Source organism: Meriones unguiculatus, chromosome 9, assembly GCF_030254825.1.
Source record: "Meriones unguiculatus strain TT.TT164.6M chromosome 9, Bangor_MerUng_6.1, whole genome shotgun sequence".
Classification (NCBI taxonomy): domain Eukaryota; kingdom Metazoa; phylum Chordata; class Mammalia; order Rodentia; family Muridae; genus Meriones; species Meriones unguiculatus.
Genome location: NC_083357.1, coordinates 23,690,423 through 23,708,728, shown reverse-complemented (window position 1 = coordinate 23,708,728; position 18,306 = coordinate 23,690,423). Strand labels below are relative to the sequence as shown.

General features: G+C 47.8%; 1 protein-coding gene across 4 annotated transcripts in view; it reads left to right on the top strand.

Annotated features, from left to right (window-relative positions):
• Positions 1–18,306, top strand: part of Acox2 (acyl-CoA oxidase 2) — a 33,585-nt gene that overhangs the window by 1,527 nt on the left and 13,752 nt on the right. For all 4 annotated transcript variants that reach the window (XM_021647308.2, XM_021647307.2, XM_021647306.2 and 1 more), the window contains exons 2-13: positions 443–684; positions 1,307–1,469; positions 1,670–1,821; positions 2,176–2,283; positions 5,649–5,768; positions 6,073–6,188; positions 6,728–6,900; positions 8,666–8,828; positions 10,621–10,811; positions 12,203–12,376; positions 14,862–14,967; positions 16,812–17,029. In XM_021647308.2, the coding sequence (XP_021502983.1) occupies positions 525–684; positions 1,307–1,469; positions 1,670–1,821; positions 2,176–2,283; positions 5,649–5,768; positions 6,073–6,188; positions 6,728–6,900; positions 8,666–8,828; positions 10,621–10,811; positions 12,203–12,376; positions 14,862–14,967; positions 16,812–17,029 (1,844 nt within the window). In that variant the 5' untranslated portion in view covers positions 443–524. The remainder of the gene's footprint in view (positions 1–442; positions 685–1,306; positions 1,470–1,669; positions 1,822–2,175; positions 2,284–5,648; positions 5,769–6,072; positions 6,189–6,727; positions 6,901–8,665; positions 8,829–10,620; positions 10,812–12,202; positions 12,377–14,861; positions 14,968–16,811; positions 17,030–18,306) is intronic.

Here is an 18,306-nt window from a genome sequence, read left to right as displayed (position 1 = left end):
CAAAAATGGAGATAAATGAAGTGAATGGGACTATAGGGTCACTGCAGTAAGTCCCCTGTGTAAGATGCAGAATGAGCAAGATATGTGCTTTGTGTTGGACTCCAGCGAGCCTTCGGCCTCCGCTGGTAGTAGCCACTCAGTCAACCTTTCTAGGACTGTTCTTGTCCACAGTCACACAGCTCCTGCTCACTTCTCATGAAGGCTGTCCCTGGCTGTGACACAAGCTACAGAGGGTAGAGTAAGAACTTGGTGGTCAAACCAATCCCAACCTTGGCTACTGCAGACAGAATAACACCGACTGCTTTCTCTCAGGAACAACGTATGGGCCACAGCCAGTAGCCATGATGACAGGGGTGCAGTATCACAGGTAGTCAAAAAAAACAAACAACAACAGCAAAAAACTCTGGCTGAGCCCACCCTGGGCAATGCCCTTCATACGCAGGTTGTCGGCACCTGTGCTCAGAGCAGAACCTCAAGGCAGCAAGGGGAGAATTGTCCCTCCTGAGACACCGGGCAGATCCAGAATGGGGAGCCCCGTGCACCGAGTATCCCTGCGGGACACCTGGAGCAGGCGAGTGCACCCTGACATAGACAGCGAAAGACGCTTGCAGCCCTTCAGTGTGGAGCGGCTCACTAGCATCCTTGATGGAAGTGTCCAGAACACTGTGCTGAGGAGGAGAGTTGGTAAGCAGAGGCAGGAGGCCAAGAGCTGGCCTTGAACCTTTATGCTTTTCTTCAACAACCTGTTAACTAATTCTGTGCTCTTTCTTTAACTACTGGTCCTTTCTGTTGTTGCTGCTTGTTATTTTGAGACAGGGCCTCATGCAGCCCAGGCTGGCCCCAAACCACTCTGTAGCCAAGGATGATGTAGAACTTGCAATCCTCCTGCCTCCACCTCCCAAGTGCTGGGATTGAAGGTGTAGGCCACCATGCCTGGTTTCTATGGTGCTGGGAAACCAGTGTTGTGAGTTAAGCCCAGAGCTTTCAGCATTCTAGGAACCCATTCTACCAACTGAGTTCATCTATAAGCCCAGTCCCTCTTTCAAGTAACAAACTGGTCCTTGACACCACACACCTAAGCAGCAGAGGCTCCACATACTTCCTTGTTCCAGAGCATAGCTTTGCAGGAGTGGATGAAGCATCTTTCTCTCCTTTCAGGGGGAAAGGGGGGGGTCGATTGTTTCATTATCATTGTTAAGTGACAGTGACAGCTGACTTTCTTTCCAATGAGGCAAGTGGGTGGAAAATTTTGAAGTTGTCAGGAACCTATCCAAGACACCAAAGCCCCCTGTTCTCTCTGCTGCAGAAAGCATCATCCAAGCTGACCCAATGTTCGACTTGAGGAATGTTTACTTCATGACTGATGCTGAGCAATACGAGGATGCAGTTCAAAAGAAATTCCACCTTGAGATGCTGGCCCGGCGCCTGGGCTGGTCGGAAGGAGGACCTGAACGCAATTATGCTAACAGGTACTCATCCAGGACAACCCCACCTGAGAGGCTTGCCTGTAGCCCCCAGCCCCATGACATGAGCCATTTTCCTCAGCAAAGGAGGACTTACTGGAACACTAGGATGCCAGATGCCCCTTTTCTCATGCACTGCACCCCAGCTGAAGGTTATTGGACCCATCTTCCACAGGCTACTCATCTACTGTATCTCTTCCCTGCAGAGCCCTTTCTGGATACACCAACCTCAGCTTACATGGTATTGCCATGAATGCTATCAGAAGCCTGGGCTCAGATGAACAGATTGCTAAATGGGACCAACTCAGCAAAAACTTCCAAATCATCACAACCTATGCCCAGACAGAGCTGGGACACGGTGAGCCAGAGCTGCTGCAAGCAGTGTTCAGACTGCACAACTCCGGAGAGCCCATTCATAGCTCATAGATGTACATGCTAAATCGAAGACATTCCAGCAGATGGCAGCCAAGGGTCTTGAGGAAGGAGTGCCTTTTTCTAAAGTGTATGCAAACACTGTATGAACCACCAGAGGGGCAAGTCATTCCTTTTGGAAATATCAACATGCATCCCTATGTCCTCACACAGCCCACAGATAAAAGAGTACAGTCAGGATCTGACCTTACTCCACACTGAGCCTAGGCCCACCTAGAAGCTACCCCCAAGTGAGTACCCACCTTGACCCAATAGTCTAACTCTCCTCCTTGATCCCAAGGGACATACCTGAAGGGCCTGGAGACTGAAGCCACCTATGACGCAGCCACCCAGGAGTTTGTGATCCACAGCCCTACAATAACTTCCACCAAGTGGTGGCCCGGGGACTGTGAGTATCCTCCTTCCTACTTCCTGTCTCTCCACAACAAAGACAAAGCCTGGGCTGAGGAGCACTAACTTTGATTAGGTTGGGGTGATTTCCTGCTCTAGGCTCGTCATCTTGAAACCAGCTGAAATAGGTAGGATGTTAAGAATTTCCTTACTAAGTGGCTGGAAGGTTCCGAGGGAGCTTTGAGTAGATAAGGAAATGCAGCCACCCTGTGGGCAATGAGGTCAAGAGCACACCACTGCCTCCACACCACACATGTGTGCATGCACACAACATACACAGTACCCGCAAAGACAGACATGCCAGCACACGACACATATAAACACACACTGGCCCCCATAATCACAAATATACACGAAATGTTTCCATAGACATGTGCACATTACACGACACACACACACTGCCCCACAACACAAGCATTGTCCCTATAGACAAATGTATACACTGCCCATACATAGACACACTATAGCCAGGCCTTTGGGTTACTTTATTTGGGTAACTATATCTACAACCTTTCTCTACCCTACTGCCTGCCTACCTCCCAACACTAGCTAGATGAGAAAGATTAGAGGGGGAAGGGGACATAGGCCTCTATAGACTACTTCCTGCTGAAAGTGCAATCTTTGTTGTCAGATTATCTACAACCAGCAATCCAGCAATAAGCAAAAGCAGCAGCAGGGAGAGCAGTAGCTGCTACAGGCCCTCTCAGGATTCCCACGTTTATACCCTCTCAAGAGTCCCCAGAATTCCAAATATAAACTATCTGCAACTGGCAAAAAATCATACTCCTTCTCACGCATGAGACAAATCATAGTTAGCGGCTGTGGACAATCTGAAGCAGCCCCACATCCCACACCTGGGATTAAAACGAAAACATATTCACATAACATAAATGGGTTTTTTGGTCTTTTTAATTATTTCTTCACAACTTATTCATTATATTTCCTGAGTGAAGCCCCCTCCCTCAACTTCCCCAGTCCCACTCTCCTTCCCTCTTCCCCTCATCCCCTTCCCCTAGTCCACTGAAAGGAGGAGTTCTACACTATTGCTATCTGCCCATAGCTTATTAAGTCTCATCAGGACTGCCTGGATCCTCTTCCTCCGTGGCCTAGCAAGGCTGCATCATCAGGGGCGAATGATCAGAGAACAGTCAACTGAGTTCATGATAGAAGCAGCTCCTGTTCCCCTCACTCAGATGTGCCAATCGGCCACATATGAGCAGGGGGTCTAGATTCTGTCATGCATGCTCCTCTGTTGGTGTATCAGTCTCTGCAGGACCCTCTGGGCTCCGATATTTTCGTTTTGTTGCTCTCCTTGTTAGGCTCTTATCCCCTTCATGGCCCTCTAATCCCATCCCTCTCTTCCTCCATAAGACACTTAAAGTGCTCAACATCCTTAGCCATCAGGGAAATGCAAATCAAAACAACTTTGAGATTCCATCTTACCCCTATCAGCATGGCTAAGATCAAAAATTCAAGTGACAACATATGCTGGAGAAGATGTGGAGAAAGGGGAACCCTCCTCCATTGCTGGTGGGAGTATAAACTTGTACTTTGGAAATCACTCTGGTGCTTTCTCAGAAAACTGGGAATAGCACTACCTCAAGATCCAACTATACCACTCCTGGGCATATACCCAAAAGATGTCCCACCATTCAATAAGGACATTTGCTCAACTATGTTCATAGCAGTTTTATTTGTAATAGCCAGAATCTGGAAACAACCTAGATGTCCCTCACTGGAGGAATGGATACAGAAATTGTGTTACATTTACACAATGGAATACTACTCAGCTATTAAAAACAAATCATGAAATTTGCAGGCAAATGGTTGGAATTAGAAGAGCTCATCCTGAGTGAGGTAACCCAGAAGCAGAAAGACAGTCATGGTATACACTCACTGTTAAGCAGATATTAGCTGTATAATATAGGACAGCCATCTGCAGACCTAAAAAGCTAAACACTAAGGAGGACCCTAGGAAGGATGCTTAAATCTCATTCAGAATGGCAAACAGGATAGACACCAGAAGCTGTGGAAGAGAGGAAACAGGATGGGAGCCTACTATAGAGGGTCCCCTGAAAGGATTCACCCAACAGGGGATCAAAGCAGATGGTGAGATTCAGAGCCAAACTTTGGGCATAACTGGGTTTTTCAAGAGACCAGAATTCTCACTACACACCATATAGACGTAAACATATAGATACTAACCCCCAACACACATGCATGCACACAACACACACACACTGTTCTGAGACACACCTGTGCATGTACACACCACATACACAACCCCCATATATATGTACATAACACACAGTAACACACATATGTACACAACACATCCCCACTGCCTTCATGCAAGAACATGTACACAGAAATATGCATACTGCCCTATCGCAGACACTCGTGTGTGTATAGAGCACCTACCCCCCCCACCCGAACACGTTTGTGCACACGCACACACCACCTGGTCCTGTCCAAGGGCTCCCCACAATATCCGATGTCCTAGCCTCCCAAGTTAACACCAGGCTTGCCACCTACCAGAGCACATGCCGTGTGCCCCTGCCACTCCATACGCAGACAAGCTCCCATCACAGGGACACCCGGTGGCAGCCACCCCAGCCGTATCTGCGCTCCAAGACAGGGTCCTGCCAAGGGCCCCTTTGAGAAAGCATGTCTAAGGATTTTACTGTAGCAGCTGGGGACCCAGTGAGAAAATGCCTGGTGTGGAAATGGAGTAAACAAATTATGTGAATTCAACCAAAGCAGGACAGGTGACAGAACAGAGAAAACAAGACAGCAAAGAGCAGAGAAGGAAGAGGAGATGGAGAGGAAAAAGATAAGAGGAGGGAGAAAATATGGGGATAAAGATGAATGAATGACTGGCCAGTATCAAATTTTTGGGGGAAAGAAACCCACCTTTAAGTTCAGTCTGATGGGGTTAAATTCCAGCCTGCTGCCTCAAGGCCAGTAATCTTCAGAGTGTCACTCCGTACTCTGAACCTCAGTTTCTCTATCCAGAAAATAAGACTTCTTACGTGCCCTGCAAGAAGTAGGAACCCTCAGCCAAAAGCTGGGTTTTGTTAAGGGATGGTTGTGTTTATTATGGGGCTGGGAGCAGAATGGTCCATTAGCTGTTGGGGGGGGAGGGACGAGTACAGAAAATCTTTAAAAGCTTACTTACTTCAAACTCCTTTGCCAAATCACTGTTAGCTTTGTTCTAGCTAGGTTCTTTGTAGTAATTCCTTCTGTTGTCAGTGACTTTCCAAGAACCCAAAGGTGGCTATCAGCAACCTCAAGCTCAGCAGGCAGGGCCAAGGCATGGTACATGGGGCTTCCTGTGATGGGCCAGTTGTCTTTCTGCTCCAGTGGGACGGTCTGTTACCCATGCTGTGGTCCTAGCCCAGTTGATCTGCTCAGGAGCCCAGCATGGCATGCATGCCTTCATCGTGCCCATCCGGAGCCTACAGGACCATACCCCACTGCCAGGTAAGCCCTGCTGCTTCCTCAGGGACTTTCCCAGAAGATGGTCCCACCAACCTGCCCAGTCCTGCATCCCCAAGAGTTGCACAGAAGAAGCGAAGCCATGTCTTTCTTAGCTAGAAGGGATCCAGTTGACACAACTAATGCGATCTGTCTATTTGACTAGTACACGATCTGTCTGACTTCAGCTTGCTTACCTGCTGACTGAGTACTATGGTGTGTGTGTGTGTGTGTGTGTGTGTGTGTGTGTCTGGCATATTGCATGTCCTCAATTGGCAGGCCTTCTCATCTCATCTCAACCCTCTTCTAGGAATCACAGTTGGAGACATAGGGCCCAAGATGGGCTTGGAACACATAGACAACGGCTTCCTGCAACTGAACCACATGAGGGTTCCCAGAGAGAACATGCTCAGTCGCTTTGGAGAGGTTAGGTGTCTGGCATGGCTGTGGACCCAGACTGTGTTGGGAGGGGCTTGCCCTTGACATGGCTGCCACAGGCTCCGGGTCTGCCTCAGAAAAGCTGTGTTTGGACCACAGCCCAACTTCTCCCTAAAAGATGCTCAGGAGTCCCACAGATCAGGATAAAACCAAGCCCAATGGTGCTGGGAAAAAATCTTGCCACCTTAAGCCTAAGGCTCCCCAAGTGTAAGTACTTAGCACTGGGTTTCTGAGCAGTCATGAGGTACGTGGTAAGGCAATCCCCCAGAAAGGGGAGGAGCTGAGGGTGAACCTATTGCTTTCCTACAATCAGTTACAGAACAGCTATGACCCAGACGCTGGCAGAAGTCCTAGTTAGCCAGCCTTTACCTCTTTAAGTGGAAAAGGCAGGGCCTCCTGAGGTGTCTCACACAAACATTTTCATGTGTCAGTGATCGTGCTGCACCAGGGGTCTGCTTCAGGTGAACAGAGGTGGGATGCCTGCAGGGATGGAGGCTCAACCCAGCACCTGTCTTTGTTGCACATAGGTCTTGCCAGATGGTACCTACCGGAGGCTGGGGACAGCACAGAGCAATTATCTTCCCATGTTGGTGACACGGGTGTCGCTGCTGATTACAGCAATCTTGCCCTTCCTCCAGAAGTCTTGCGTCATTGCTGTGCGCTACTCAGTCATCCGCCACCAGTCTCGTCTTCGGCCTAGGCAAGGCTGACCCTGGCAGACATGATTGACACATGTCTGCACTGATGTCCCACAGTGTCTGCACTGATGCTACTTCTGGCAGAGCCACGGTTTTGGGGAGCAGGCCTCACTCACATGTACACACACACACACACACATGCAGTCCTGACAGGGGTCTCTGGTGTCCTCTACTCCACGCCCAGAGCAGACGGTCTAGCCTAACCTGTCTCTTACCACTGTGTCGCCCCATCAGGCTCTGTGTGACCATGCCTTCCACCCTGCACCATCTGCTGTGACTCAGGCTGTTTGCTGAGTTCCAGTTTGTCCTACATGGCTGTGCCTAGCTAGTGACTCTGTGTGCCAATTGTCAAAACTGGTTGGTTGTTGTTGGGTTTTGTGTGGTAAAGCCAACTGCCTTAGAAGGCATGCGGCTAAACTCATGCTGCCTGGCTGAAACTCTCAGTGCCTGGCTGTGAGAAAGCTGAGACCAGGCCCTTTCTTTTCACTGTCTGTTGTGCCTGATTCCCATCCCTTCCATTCCATGACACAGAATGCCGAGGCCTGCTATATGATAGCTCACAGAGCGTATGTGTTTAATGCACTAGTTAAATTTAAATTTCATGGAAACAACAGTCTTTTAGGATATGTCCCAAATGAGCACATACTCTCAAGATGCAGCAGACTACAGTGAGAACAGGATGCAGGGGCAGAGCGTGTCACAGTCTAACAGCCAGTGGTGATGAAAAAAAAAAAAAAAAAAAAAAAACAGTTTTCATCCCAGCCCTGTTGACTGGTCCTGGGCTTAACGAGGCCCCTCCCAGGTCTGTGTCCGACTTGTGCATTGTGAGGTTGCCAGGAATAAACTTGAAAATACCCATCCCTGGGACCTGGTGTTATTCATGCCAATGACCCCAGGCATGGACTGCAGCCTGCCATGAACACACTGCAGATTAGACGCCAGGCTGACCTGGACATATGCACTTCTTTTTGCCTCAGCTTCTATGTATGTAAAATAAAGGTCACAGGGACAGAGTTTCAGGGTGGTGGTAAGAGTGAAATATGGTAAGGCTGCCAAGCTTGAGTCTCAGAGGCCCTTCTTCTGGAAACCCAAAAAATCCTCGGTGTGAGGCCTGAGCTTTTGAATTCCAGGCAGATGGCATCTTCCCTGGAGGACTGTGTACTCAAAAGAAGGTGGTAACTGTGCTGCTGCTGGCCTGCAGGTCTCTACCTGGGCAGCAGGGTGTCCCAAGGCTGTAAGGAGGACTCCAGACTCCCATCAGCTTTGGGAGACTTCCCACATTCACAACCTTTGCCAACCCCATGACTCCAGCCTCTGTATGTTGGACATAGTCCCAAGTACTGAAGGCACAGGTGTTAGTAGACATGGTCCTTTTCTATGTTCCTTTGGGCACAAGTTCATACCTATAGATTGTTAAGCTCAATGCATTTCCTGTAGCACAGCAAGCACACGAAGACAGGGAAAGACCATGAATGCTAGTCATCAGTAGGGCAGGTCCACACCCCTTCACCTGGTCTTTGGGTCCAGCTGCTTTGAAGGTCAGAACCTTTCAGATTTTCATGTAAGATAATGAACATAAATGCTGTAGATATGTATATAGAAATATATACATATATGCGCATGTGGATGTTGCTGGCAGGTAAGGTTTAAAACAGTAACCTCATGTCAGCCTTGCAACAGTCCACTTTTATGGTTTTGACAGTGTCAAGACTATGAGAAGACAGCTTGGAGTGAATTTTTAAACTTTTGCTTCTTTGCCCCTTTCAGTGACCCAGAGGCAAAAATCCTGGACTTCCAGACACAGCAGCAAAAACTCCTTCCTCAGCTCGCCCTAAGCTATGCCTTCCATTTCACGGCCACCAGCCTCTTGGAATTCTTCCACAGCTCCTACAGTGCCATTCTGAAGAAGGACTTCAGCCCCCTGCCTGAGGTACATCCTGTTTGCTGGGAGCTGCTGCTGGAGGGTGGCCAATGCTGCTCCAGTTGTTGGGAACTGACCACAGCCTGGCTCCCATAAGCCTTCACACTCCCAACATCCCACTCATCAGGGTGAAGGTGCCATATTATGGAGGTCCACAGACACCTGGCCCCTAGAGAGCTCCAACAATGTGAGAGGTAATGTGAGCAGAGAGGACACAGACCCTCAATCCTTTATGTGGGAGAGAAACCAACACAGCTGCACACAAAGCCACTTGAACTCATTTGATGGCACAGTTTGACCTGAACTAACCCGATTTATTCCACTGGCCACAAACATAACAGAACTATCAATGTGTTCAACAACCAAGGCTTCCCAGAGTCCTCCACCATAGTATCCACCTACACAGGCACTCTCTGCCTCCTTCCAAAAATCTAAAAACATGGCAGGCCCAGAGAAAGTACCATGGTCCAAGCTATGCATCGGTTCAGTTCTCTCAGGTCTCGGGTGAGGGTGTGACTCACCCACACCTTCAGTTTTATAGGCACCGTGCTTTTAAAGCATTGCTTCATTAACCTTTTCCTTAAGCAGAAAGGGAAAAGAAGGCCTTTCTTTCAAGGGTGTGGAAGTCTGGAAGATGGATAGGGGCTTTCAAGAACCAGAACCTTAAACTGGCTGTTGTCTGGCACCTTCCCCTACTCTGTTCAGATGCTCTATCAAACTTCTATAAACTCAGTGGCTTGCACACAACAGAAATTAATTTCTCCCACATCTGGAGATGCCCAGACTCTGTCATGGTGCTGCTGTTTGGAAAGGGCCTTCCTGCTGTGTGAGACCACGACAGAGGACATTATATGACAAGAGAAAGAGTGGGAAGACACTGAGAAAGGGGATGTGGTTTTATAACAAAGCAACTTCCACAATATGGAACTCAGTCCCACAACAGCATTAACCCATCCATGACCAGGAACCCTCATAGTCCAATGACCTCTTAAAACAGTTCAGATGGCAACTATAGGGCCAACCACACGGCTCCATGGGTAAAGGTGCTTACTGCCAAGCCTGCTGACTTGATTTACATACCTAGAACCCACATAGTAGATAGAGAAAATTTGCTCCTGCTAGTCGTCCTCTGACCTCCATACATGCACTGTGGTCATACACACACACATATACACGCACAGAGGAGGGGAGGGAGGAAGGCAGGAAAGAGGAAGGGATAAAGAGAAATATAATGGAAGTTCTCAAAGGCAGCACTTGTATAATTGTATTTCAATGCAAGTTTTGGAAAAGATAGTCCAGCCATTTCAGCCACTAACACCAAACCAAGGTTTCACCTGATGACCTAATCCTTACCAAAGGTCCACCTCCTGACTCCACTGTTTGGGGTTTAGATTTCAACACGAGTTTGGGTAGACAGTTGGACCATGGTGCCCTCCTATACAACTCTGGATATGGGCTAATGGTAAACACCTGCCTTCTTTGAACACTTTCCAAACTTCTGCCTACTGGCAAGCTCCTGTGACTCTTACAGGGTGGGGTGCCCAATCCAGGAAGGCTCCTTTTCTGAAGATCCTGGAGATGCTGGCTAGAACAGATTTTCCTTCATTCTTACCATGGCCACACTACCTAACTGTGAGACTTTGAACGACCCTTAGCCTCTAACTATTAGTTTTGTCCGCCACCCCACAAAGCAGCAAGCTAAGCATGGCACCAACCTCACAGCCATGGCCAGCGTGCAGCAGACACTAAGCGGCAAGCCTGGATGGCTCTACAGGACCCTTCTACTACTTTGTTCTTGCAGCTCCATGCACTGAGCACGGGTATGAAGGCCATGTTTTCGGACTTCTGTGCCCAGGGGGCAGAGATATGTCGCAGGGCCTGCGGTGGTCATGGCTACTCAAAGCTGAGCGGTCTGCCAACACTGGTCACTAGAGTGATAGCCTCTTGCACTTATGAGGGTGAGAACACGGTGCTCTATCTGCAAGTGGCCAGGTAAAGTCTAGAGTTTTCCAGACCTCTGCCCTACCCTTGGGGCCCCCCTAAGCTTGTGTTCAAACCAGGGCTTCTGTCTGTGCCCGTAGAGGAAGTAAGGTTTGGGAAAGTACCATCTGAGGGCTGTCCAAATCCCAGCGTGCCCCTAATCTGCCCACTTAACCCAGATTTTCTGCTGTTCCCAGCCAGGCCATCCCTCTGTCTCACCCAAGTAGCAGCATCAGGCTCCTCCTCCCTTCTCTCTTGCTTCTCTCCTTGTCCCCACTTCTCCACAGGCAACCATGGAGCTCTTTTCAAAGCCCAGAGAAAATTACATCTTTGTCTTGATTGAAATGGTTCATTGGCTTCCCCCTACTTGAAGGAAAATGCCACAGTATATCCCATGTTCTTTGAGTCATTCTGACCCAGATGCTGCCTCCATATCCAACCTGCTCAGGTCCTCCTGCCTCTGCTGGCCACACATGCCTTTCCATGGTACCCTTGACCCCTGCCACCTAAAACCACATATGTCCTTTGGAAGTTATCACAATCCATAATTGTCTACAACTTTTTGCTTAGCTTCTTAGCTCTACTTGCTAGCTAAGCCAGGATTTTCTTGAGAGCAGGCACTTTCCTAAGCCAAGAGCTAGCACAAAATGGCTCCACCCTGAGAGGCAGGAGGAAGACACACTGGCCTCCTCCAAATAGGCTGTTTCTTGCCAGCTGTTTCGGATGGTTAATTCTCTCTTACTCATTTATTTTTTGGTGAATAAACAGAGCAGATATTCAACATCCAAGGAGAAAAGAGTTCACTGGCAAGTTCAACATTTAGCCTTTACTGGGTTTTTCTTTTTCAAGTTATAGAAATAACACAAGAGCATCACTAAGAAGCCTGTACCCTGCACTTGACAAGAAATTTACATGATTGGAGCCCGGGTTGTCTGAGCACAGAGCCTGTAACCTCTAGATTGCCTCACAGCAGCAGCGGGAGTTGCTATCGCTCTTCCTCATGTCAGTGCTCTTTCATATGTCTGACAGTTTGGAAAGGCCACACTGTACTTATGTCCTCAGTCCTAAGTCAGAAGACCCTGGTGGTGAAGCTTCTGTTTGCTCAAGCCTCACAGGGTCTGTGTTTAGGATCTAAGGGCATCTGGCCCAGCTCTGCAGCCCCTGTCACCTGTTAAAGAAACTAGCACTTTAGGTACACCTCACTGAGGATCCTACAGAAGATAGGGGCCCAGGTGTTGGAGTGAGGAGTGACTGTTGGGAAGGGTCTGGACAGAGGCCTGGAGCCCTGGCTCTCCTCACAGGAACACAGCATGAAAATGGATGCCCCTGGGAAGGAGGGCAGCTGGGGGTAGGGCTCCCACAAAGTCTCACGCTGTCTCGTCTGTCTCTACTTTCACCCCCAGGTTTCTGATGAAGAGCTACCTTCAGGCTCAGGTGTCCCCCACATCACAGAAGCCTCTCCCTCAGTCTGTCATGTATCTTGCCTCACCAAGGCCATCCAGGTGCCCAGCCCAGACAGCAGCTGACTTCCTCTGCCCAGACATCTATACCACAGCCTGGGCACATGTGTCTGCCAGGTAAGCTAGTGTTGAGAAGTCAGCAATCCAACTGAGAGTGACCTTCCCACACTAGGACCTTTAGGACCAGCTGGGATACCAGAAGACAGTGTTCTACAAGCTACTGGCATCCTGAGCCTCTCCAGACCTCTCACCTCCTATCACTGTGGGTGTAGATTAAGGGACACCTTGTCCTCAGCCATTGACCACCATCATTTCTTTATCCTGGTCACCTCTATCACCTGTGAGAGGAATTTCTTAAACCTTTGGGTTCCTATGTTGACTTCCAATATAACAAATGCACTCAGATGCAAATCACTGTAAAGGAAATGACACACAAATCAAAACAAGTAAAGTAGTGCTTTAAGCCTGAACTATCCCACAATCTAAAAGTAATTTTCAGAGGTAAGTTTATTGCCACAGCACCCGTGTACAATAGGTAGGCACAGTTAGGAGTACTTGTAATGCCTGTGCTGCTGGCTGCCAGCCTAGCTCCATGTACCACTGAGAGACCCTGCCTCAAGGGAATTCATTAAAGGGTGATGAAGGAGGATCTCTGATATCCTCCTGGACTCTATGAAAGTGCATGTGCCCCCAACACACACACACACACACACACACACACACACACACACACTACTTGCACACATACATGCACATACATTACATGTATATAATACATTTTAAATAAATAATGAACAATAGAAGTAATTTTAAAAAATGTGATTATACCTCAGAATAGAACTGGGTTATATTCATGCTCTGGTAGAGTCCAAGGAACATGATCAAAACCAAGGACTCAGAGCTAGAGGGATGGTTCAACAATTAAGAGATGCTACTGTTCTCGCAAAGGACTCAGCTTGGATTCCTAGCACTACATAGGGTAGTTTACAATATAACTCCAGTTCCAGGGGACCCGACATGCTCTTCTGGCTTCCGTGGGCTCCTGCATGTAAGCAGAAAGCACATATATATAAATATATATATATATAAATACATAAATCTTTTTTTAAAAGAACATGTATTATTTGTTGTTGTTTACTTGAATAAGGGTCTCAGTATGCAGAACTGGGTAGCCTGGAACTCACAGAGTCCTGGGTAGCTGGTAGTATCCCAGCTGGTCTCTGTCTCCCCAGTGCTAGGATTAAAGGTGTGTGCCTTCACACACAACTACGAATTTGTTTTTTATTATTTATTTTCATTTTATGTATATGAATGTTTGTTGCATGCATATTTGTGCGCCATAGGCATGCAGTGCCCACGAATGCCAGAAGTAGACACTGAATCTCTTGGAACTAGCATTACAGAAAGTTGTGAGCTGCCATGCAGATCCCGGGGCTCAAACTTGGGTCTTCAGAAAGAGCAGCCAGTGCTCTTAATTGCTGAGTCATCTCTCTAACCCAGAACATGAATTCTATTAAAACAACAACACACTTGCACATTTGTCATTTAATAAATATCACCAAATACCAACTGTGTCAGGAATGACTGAATGCTCCAGAAGCTGGGAAGGAAGACACTCTAATACAACCACAACCGCTGAAGAAATGTAACTACCTACAGGGGAAATTTCTGAACTCAGCCCCGGACCAAAATGCCAAAAACTAGAGGAAACATTTCCAGCATACACTAAGAAAGCTTACATTCCAACCTGTGTCCCAGGGAGGTAGCGGCTATTTTAGGATCACTGGAAACTTGAGACATTTGCTTACTCATTCCACAATCCTTTTAAATGCTTACAGTCTGCCGGGCACTGTATTCATAAGTGGGAACCCAGTACAGTAGCCTGATAAACACTCAGGACACACAGAGCTAAGGTGGCTGGAAAGGCTGGAAAGGGAAAGGCAGACTGCTGGGGAATTAAAATGCCGTTCTACCTCTCCCTGCTTGGAACTCAGTGTGCTTAGCAATTCCCTAAAAAAGCTGAGTAAACACTGCTTAATAAATAAACAGTTTGCTTTACACCCATATTCCAAGGGTCAGATGGAGTGGAAAAGAGGCTGAAGGTCAGCAAGTCAGCAACTCAGAGGACCGGGAGGTGGTTTTCTGCTTCTGTAATTAGGTACCTCAGGTGGAACTTGCAAACAGAAGTAGCCTTTGAAGAAAAAAACATTCTCCTTGTCTGGCCATAAGGAGCCAGTCAACAGAATGGCCTGAAGTTACCTGAAATCCTAAGGCTGAAAAAAATCCCAGGAGGCTAAAGCAGGAGGATGGAAAGTTCTAGGTCACTCTGGGCTATACAGCAATACCCTATCTCAAAAGGAAAGGAAAAGTCTTAGCCATTCCTTGCTAGCTGTGTGACCCTGAACAAGTTAATTAACTTCTCTGGGACTCGGGTTTTCTCATTGCAAACTGGGAATGCCTTACAGAGATGTTTATGAAGCAGTTAGCTTTATGACATGTAAGAGGTCGGTGAGATCATTTCTATTTTTGAAAGACCCCAGCAGCCCATCAGTTTTCTTTCCTGCTTATTCGGGATGCTAAAGCTCTTTTCTTTGGTTTCCAGGCTTATAAAGGATGCGGTACACCATACACAGTCCCTCATGAGATCTGGGCTTGACCAGCATGACGCCTGGAACCAGACTGCTGTCATACACCTTCAGGCCGCCAAGGTGAGCTGCCTGTGAGCTAAAGCCATGAGGGGAGTGTTCTCTTTCCAGGCAGGCCACCGTGCTAAGAAAAACTCAAGTTCACATTCTTCCCCACCCCTGCTCCACAGAGACTACCCTCATCTCACATCCAAGGCTGTAGTCCAGAGAATTTTAATTAAAGCAAAGCATCTTGCTGGCAGCCCTTAGGAGAAGGTAATGAGGCGTTGCTACTGGATTTGCATCAGGTTGTTCAAATAGCTTCTCCCAGACACAAAAGCAGGTCAAGTCTTCCCTTAGCCCCACAGGCAATCCGAGGATGTCTGATCCAATTCCCATTATCTTTTGTGTTTGTGCATATTTCACCATTAGTCGGCAAATATTTGAGCATCCACTCTGTGCCCGCACTGGATATTAAACAGCAAAGGTACTGCCTACAAACAGCTATCATCAGGGAAGCACTAGGATGAGGAGGCAACAGCTGCTGGTTACATTCCCTGCAGAGCCCAGAGGACTTCAGAGAAGAAAGGGGTCCATGGGCTAAGGCTTCAAGCAGCAGTTGGCTGTCTGAGGCAGCTTGGGAGAGGTTTTCCAGCAAAGAGAGCAAGCAGGTATCAGAGTAGGAAGGAGAGGCCAGGTACCTGGGAGGCAGTGCAGATGTTCCAGAGGGGATGCTGAAGCGGGAAAATTGAGCCAAGGGTGAGGCAGGCCGAGCAGGGAGAGGAAGAGGAGGGTGCATGGAGCATGGTAAGATGGCTAGTCCTTCTTTCCCTTGCAGGGGGAGACTGCCAAGTTTAGGAGGAGACCTTCATTCTAGAAGAATCATGCATGCTATGGGGGGCAACTGTCAGTCTACTGCCCGCTGTGCTGAGACCCTTACACAACCAGAGGGTTAGCCAGGACCCTCCTCAGTCCCAGGAAAGGAGCCACACCTGCCCAGTGTTCCCTTGTCTGTCTTCTAAACCTCTGCTCTGACCAGCCACTGCTTGCCAGAGCTCCATTGGTTAGCATGAGGGAAGCTAACAGAATCCTGTCTAAGGCAGAGGACACACAGCTCAGAGAAGTGAAATCGCTGAGCCAAGACACCTTCCTTTCCCACGTACCACAAAGGCCCAGGCATGTCCTCGGGAGCTTCCGGGAGTTCCGGAGGAGAGAGACCTGCTGCTTGATATCCTCCTCTCACTCCCTACTAGAACTCACGTTTCCTAGTGCACAAAGGAGGTGCTCTGCACCAGCCTGCATTCCAATCATTTCACAATAGGGTCCTGAAGGTCTCCCGCTGGGGCAGGCACTCATCCTTTAGTTGTTGGGGTGAGGAGAGAGGGAACCCCAGGAAAGGAGTCCAAAGGGCAGAGGTCACTGTCCTCACTTGATTAGCTCTATACTAAGTGGTTCAGAGCCAACAGAGCCAACCCTCACCCATGGCCTACTAAGCAGAACTGCTTACATCCGGGGGCTTATGCTTTAGCTAAGATACCTGTCACATATACCTCCAGCCTTTACGTCATTCCCTGGTGTATCGAGTGTAAACACTGTCTAACATGCTAGACAGTGAGAAAAATGGGACTGCCACCCTTCAATATTCCTGTATTCTTTCTACTTTCTACTGCTCTTGAAGCTGAGTGAAGCAAAATGAAAAATCCAAAGGCCCAGTTTCACACTCAACCCAGCCCCAAACACAAACATACGCACACGCACGCACGCACTCGCACACGTTCACATTACCAAAAAGGTTCAATCAGACCTGGAGTGAACAAGACACCAGTCTCTAGAAGATCCACCTACCTAGTCACCTTGCCAAGCATCCAGAATGATCGGTGTCACTGGGAATGACGGTCAGTAGCCTATGCATCTTTGTGTCTCTGTAGGCTCACTGCTACTACATCACTGTAAAGAGTTTTAAGGAAGCTGTGGAGAAACTAGACAATGAGCCGGAGATTCAGCAGGTGCTCCAGCGTCTCTGCGACCTCTGTGCCTTATACGGCATTCTGATGAACTCAGGCGATTTTCTGCATGATGGCTTCCTGTCTGGGGCCCAAGTGGACATGGCAAGAGCAGCCTTCCTAGGCCTGCTTCCCTTGATCCGGTGAGTGACCAAGTTAGACCCTGGTGCACAGGTTACTTTTCCTCTAAGACCTTGCAAAATTGGGGTCTGGTCAGGCTGACACCTAGCACAATAATACCAACAGAAAGCATTGGGCTTAATGAAAGAAACCCTAGAGGAATCGGGAGAAAATTAGAAACTAAAGAATAAATTAGGGCCGGGCAGTGATGGCACACATATTTAGTCCCAGCATTAAGAAGGCAGAGGCAGGTGGATCTCTATTAGTTTGAGGCCAGCCTGGTCTACAGAAAGAATTCCAGTACAGCCAGGGCTACACAGAGAAACCCTGTTTTGAAAAACCACAACCAACAATAGAAAAGAATAAACCAGTACCTCAGTTGAACTCTTCAACATTGGCAAGAGGCAGTGTCTAAGGAATGTGACTAAGATCAAGGCTGCTACACATGGGCATCTTAATAATAACAGTTTACTCATAACCAGTTCAGTGAGTGTTTGTGTGCTGTTATATGCATCGTCTCATTTAATCCATGCAGCCTTTGAACACTCCCTGTTCCGCTGAGGAGGAAGGCCAGGCTTGTGGGAGTGAACTTACACACCACGCATGACTAGGCAGGGGAGTCAGGGAGCTGTGTGACCACCGAGCATTCACTCTCCACCCGTGTGTGATGGTGCACGGGGTGTTTGTTACACACAGCCATGTCTTTGTATAATGTGCCGTAAGTAAATTCTTACCAAGTTTAATGAATGTGTCTGGGATACTCCCTTAGCTTCAAGATGACTTGTTTAGACTTAGTAATTTGTATACTGATTTGTAAGGCATTAATAGATACTTTTTAAATGTAGAGATGATCATGTACAAACGAGAGCCATGAATGCTAGCAGTATTCATCCTGCTCTCTGATACATAGAGTAAATATTGCTTTAAGCACACATCAAAACAGAAGTCTGACCTGACCAGACTACAGGAAGGAGCAGATATTAAACACTATGAATTATTTACTAGTGTCAGTATAACAAAAAACAGGATGACTTGAGAACACAACACTTTGAAGCCTTGCTGGGCAAAAGGTATGATGCCTGCTATAAGTGGAGGGAAGTGACTTTTCCCCCGGGACTGCCAGCAGCTCTCATTATCAGTAAAACAATCTTAAAATTGTATAGGTTTTCATAAGAGGTTAAAAAAAAAACCCAAATGCTTTTTGCTTCAAAAATGAAGTGTTAACAAGCTTTTGCGGCTACATATCAGCACCTGAGCAATAGCTAGTGGCTAATAAATGTTTGTTCAATTAAACCACCAA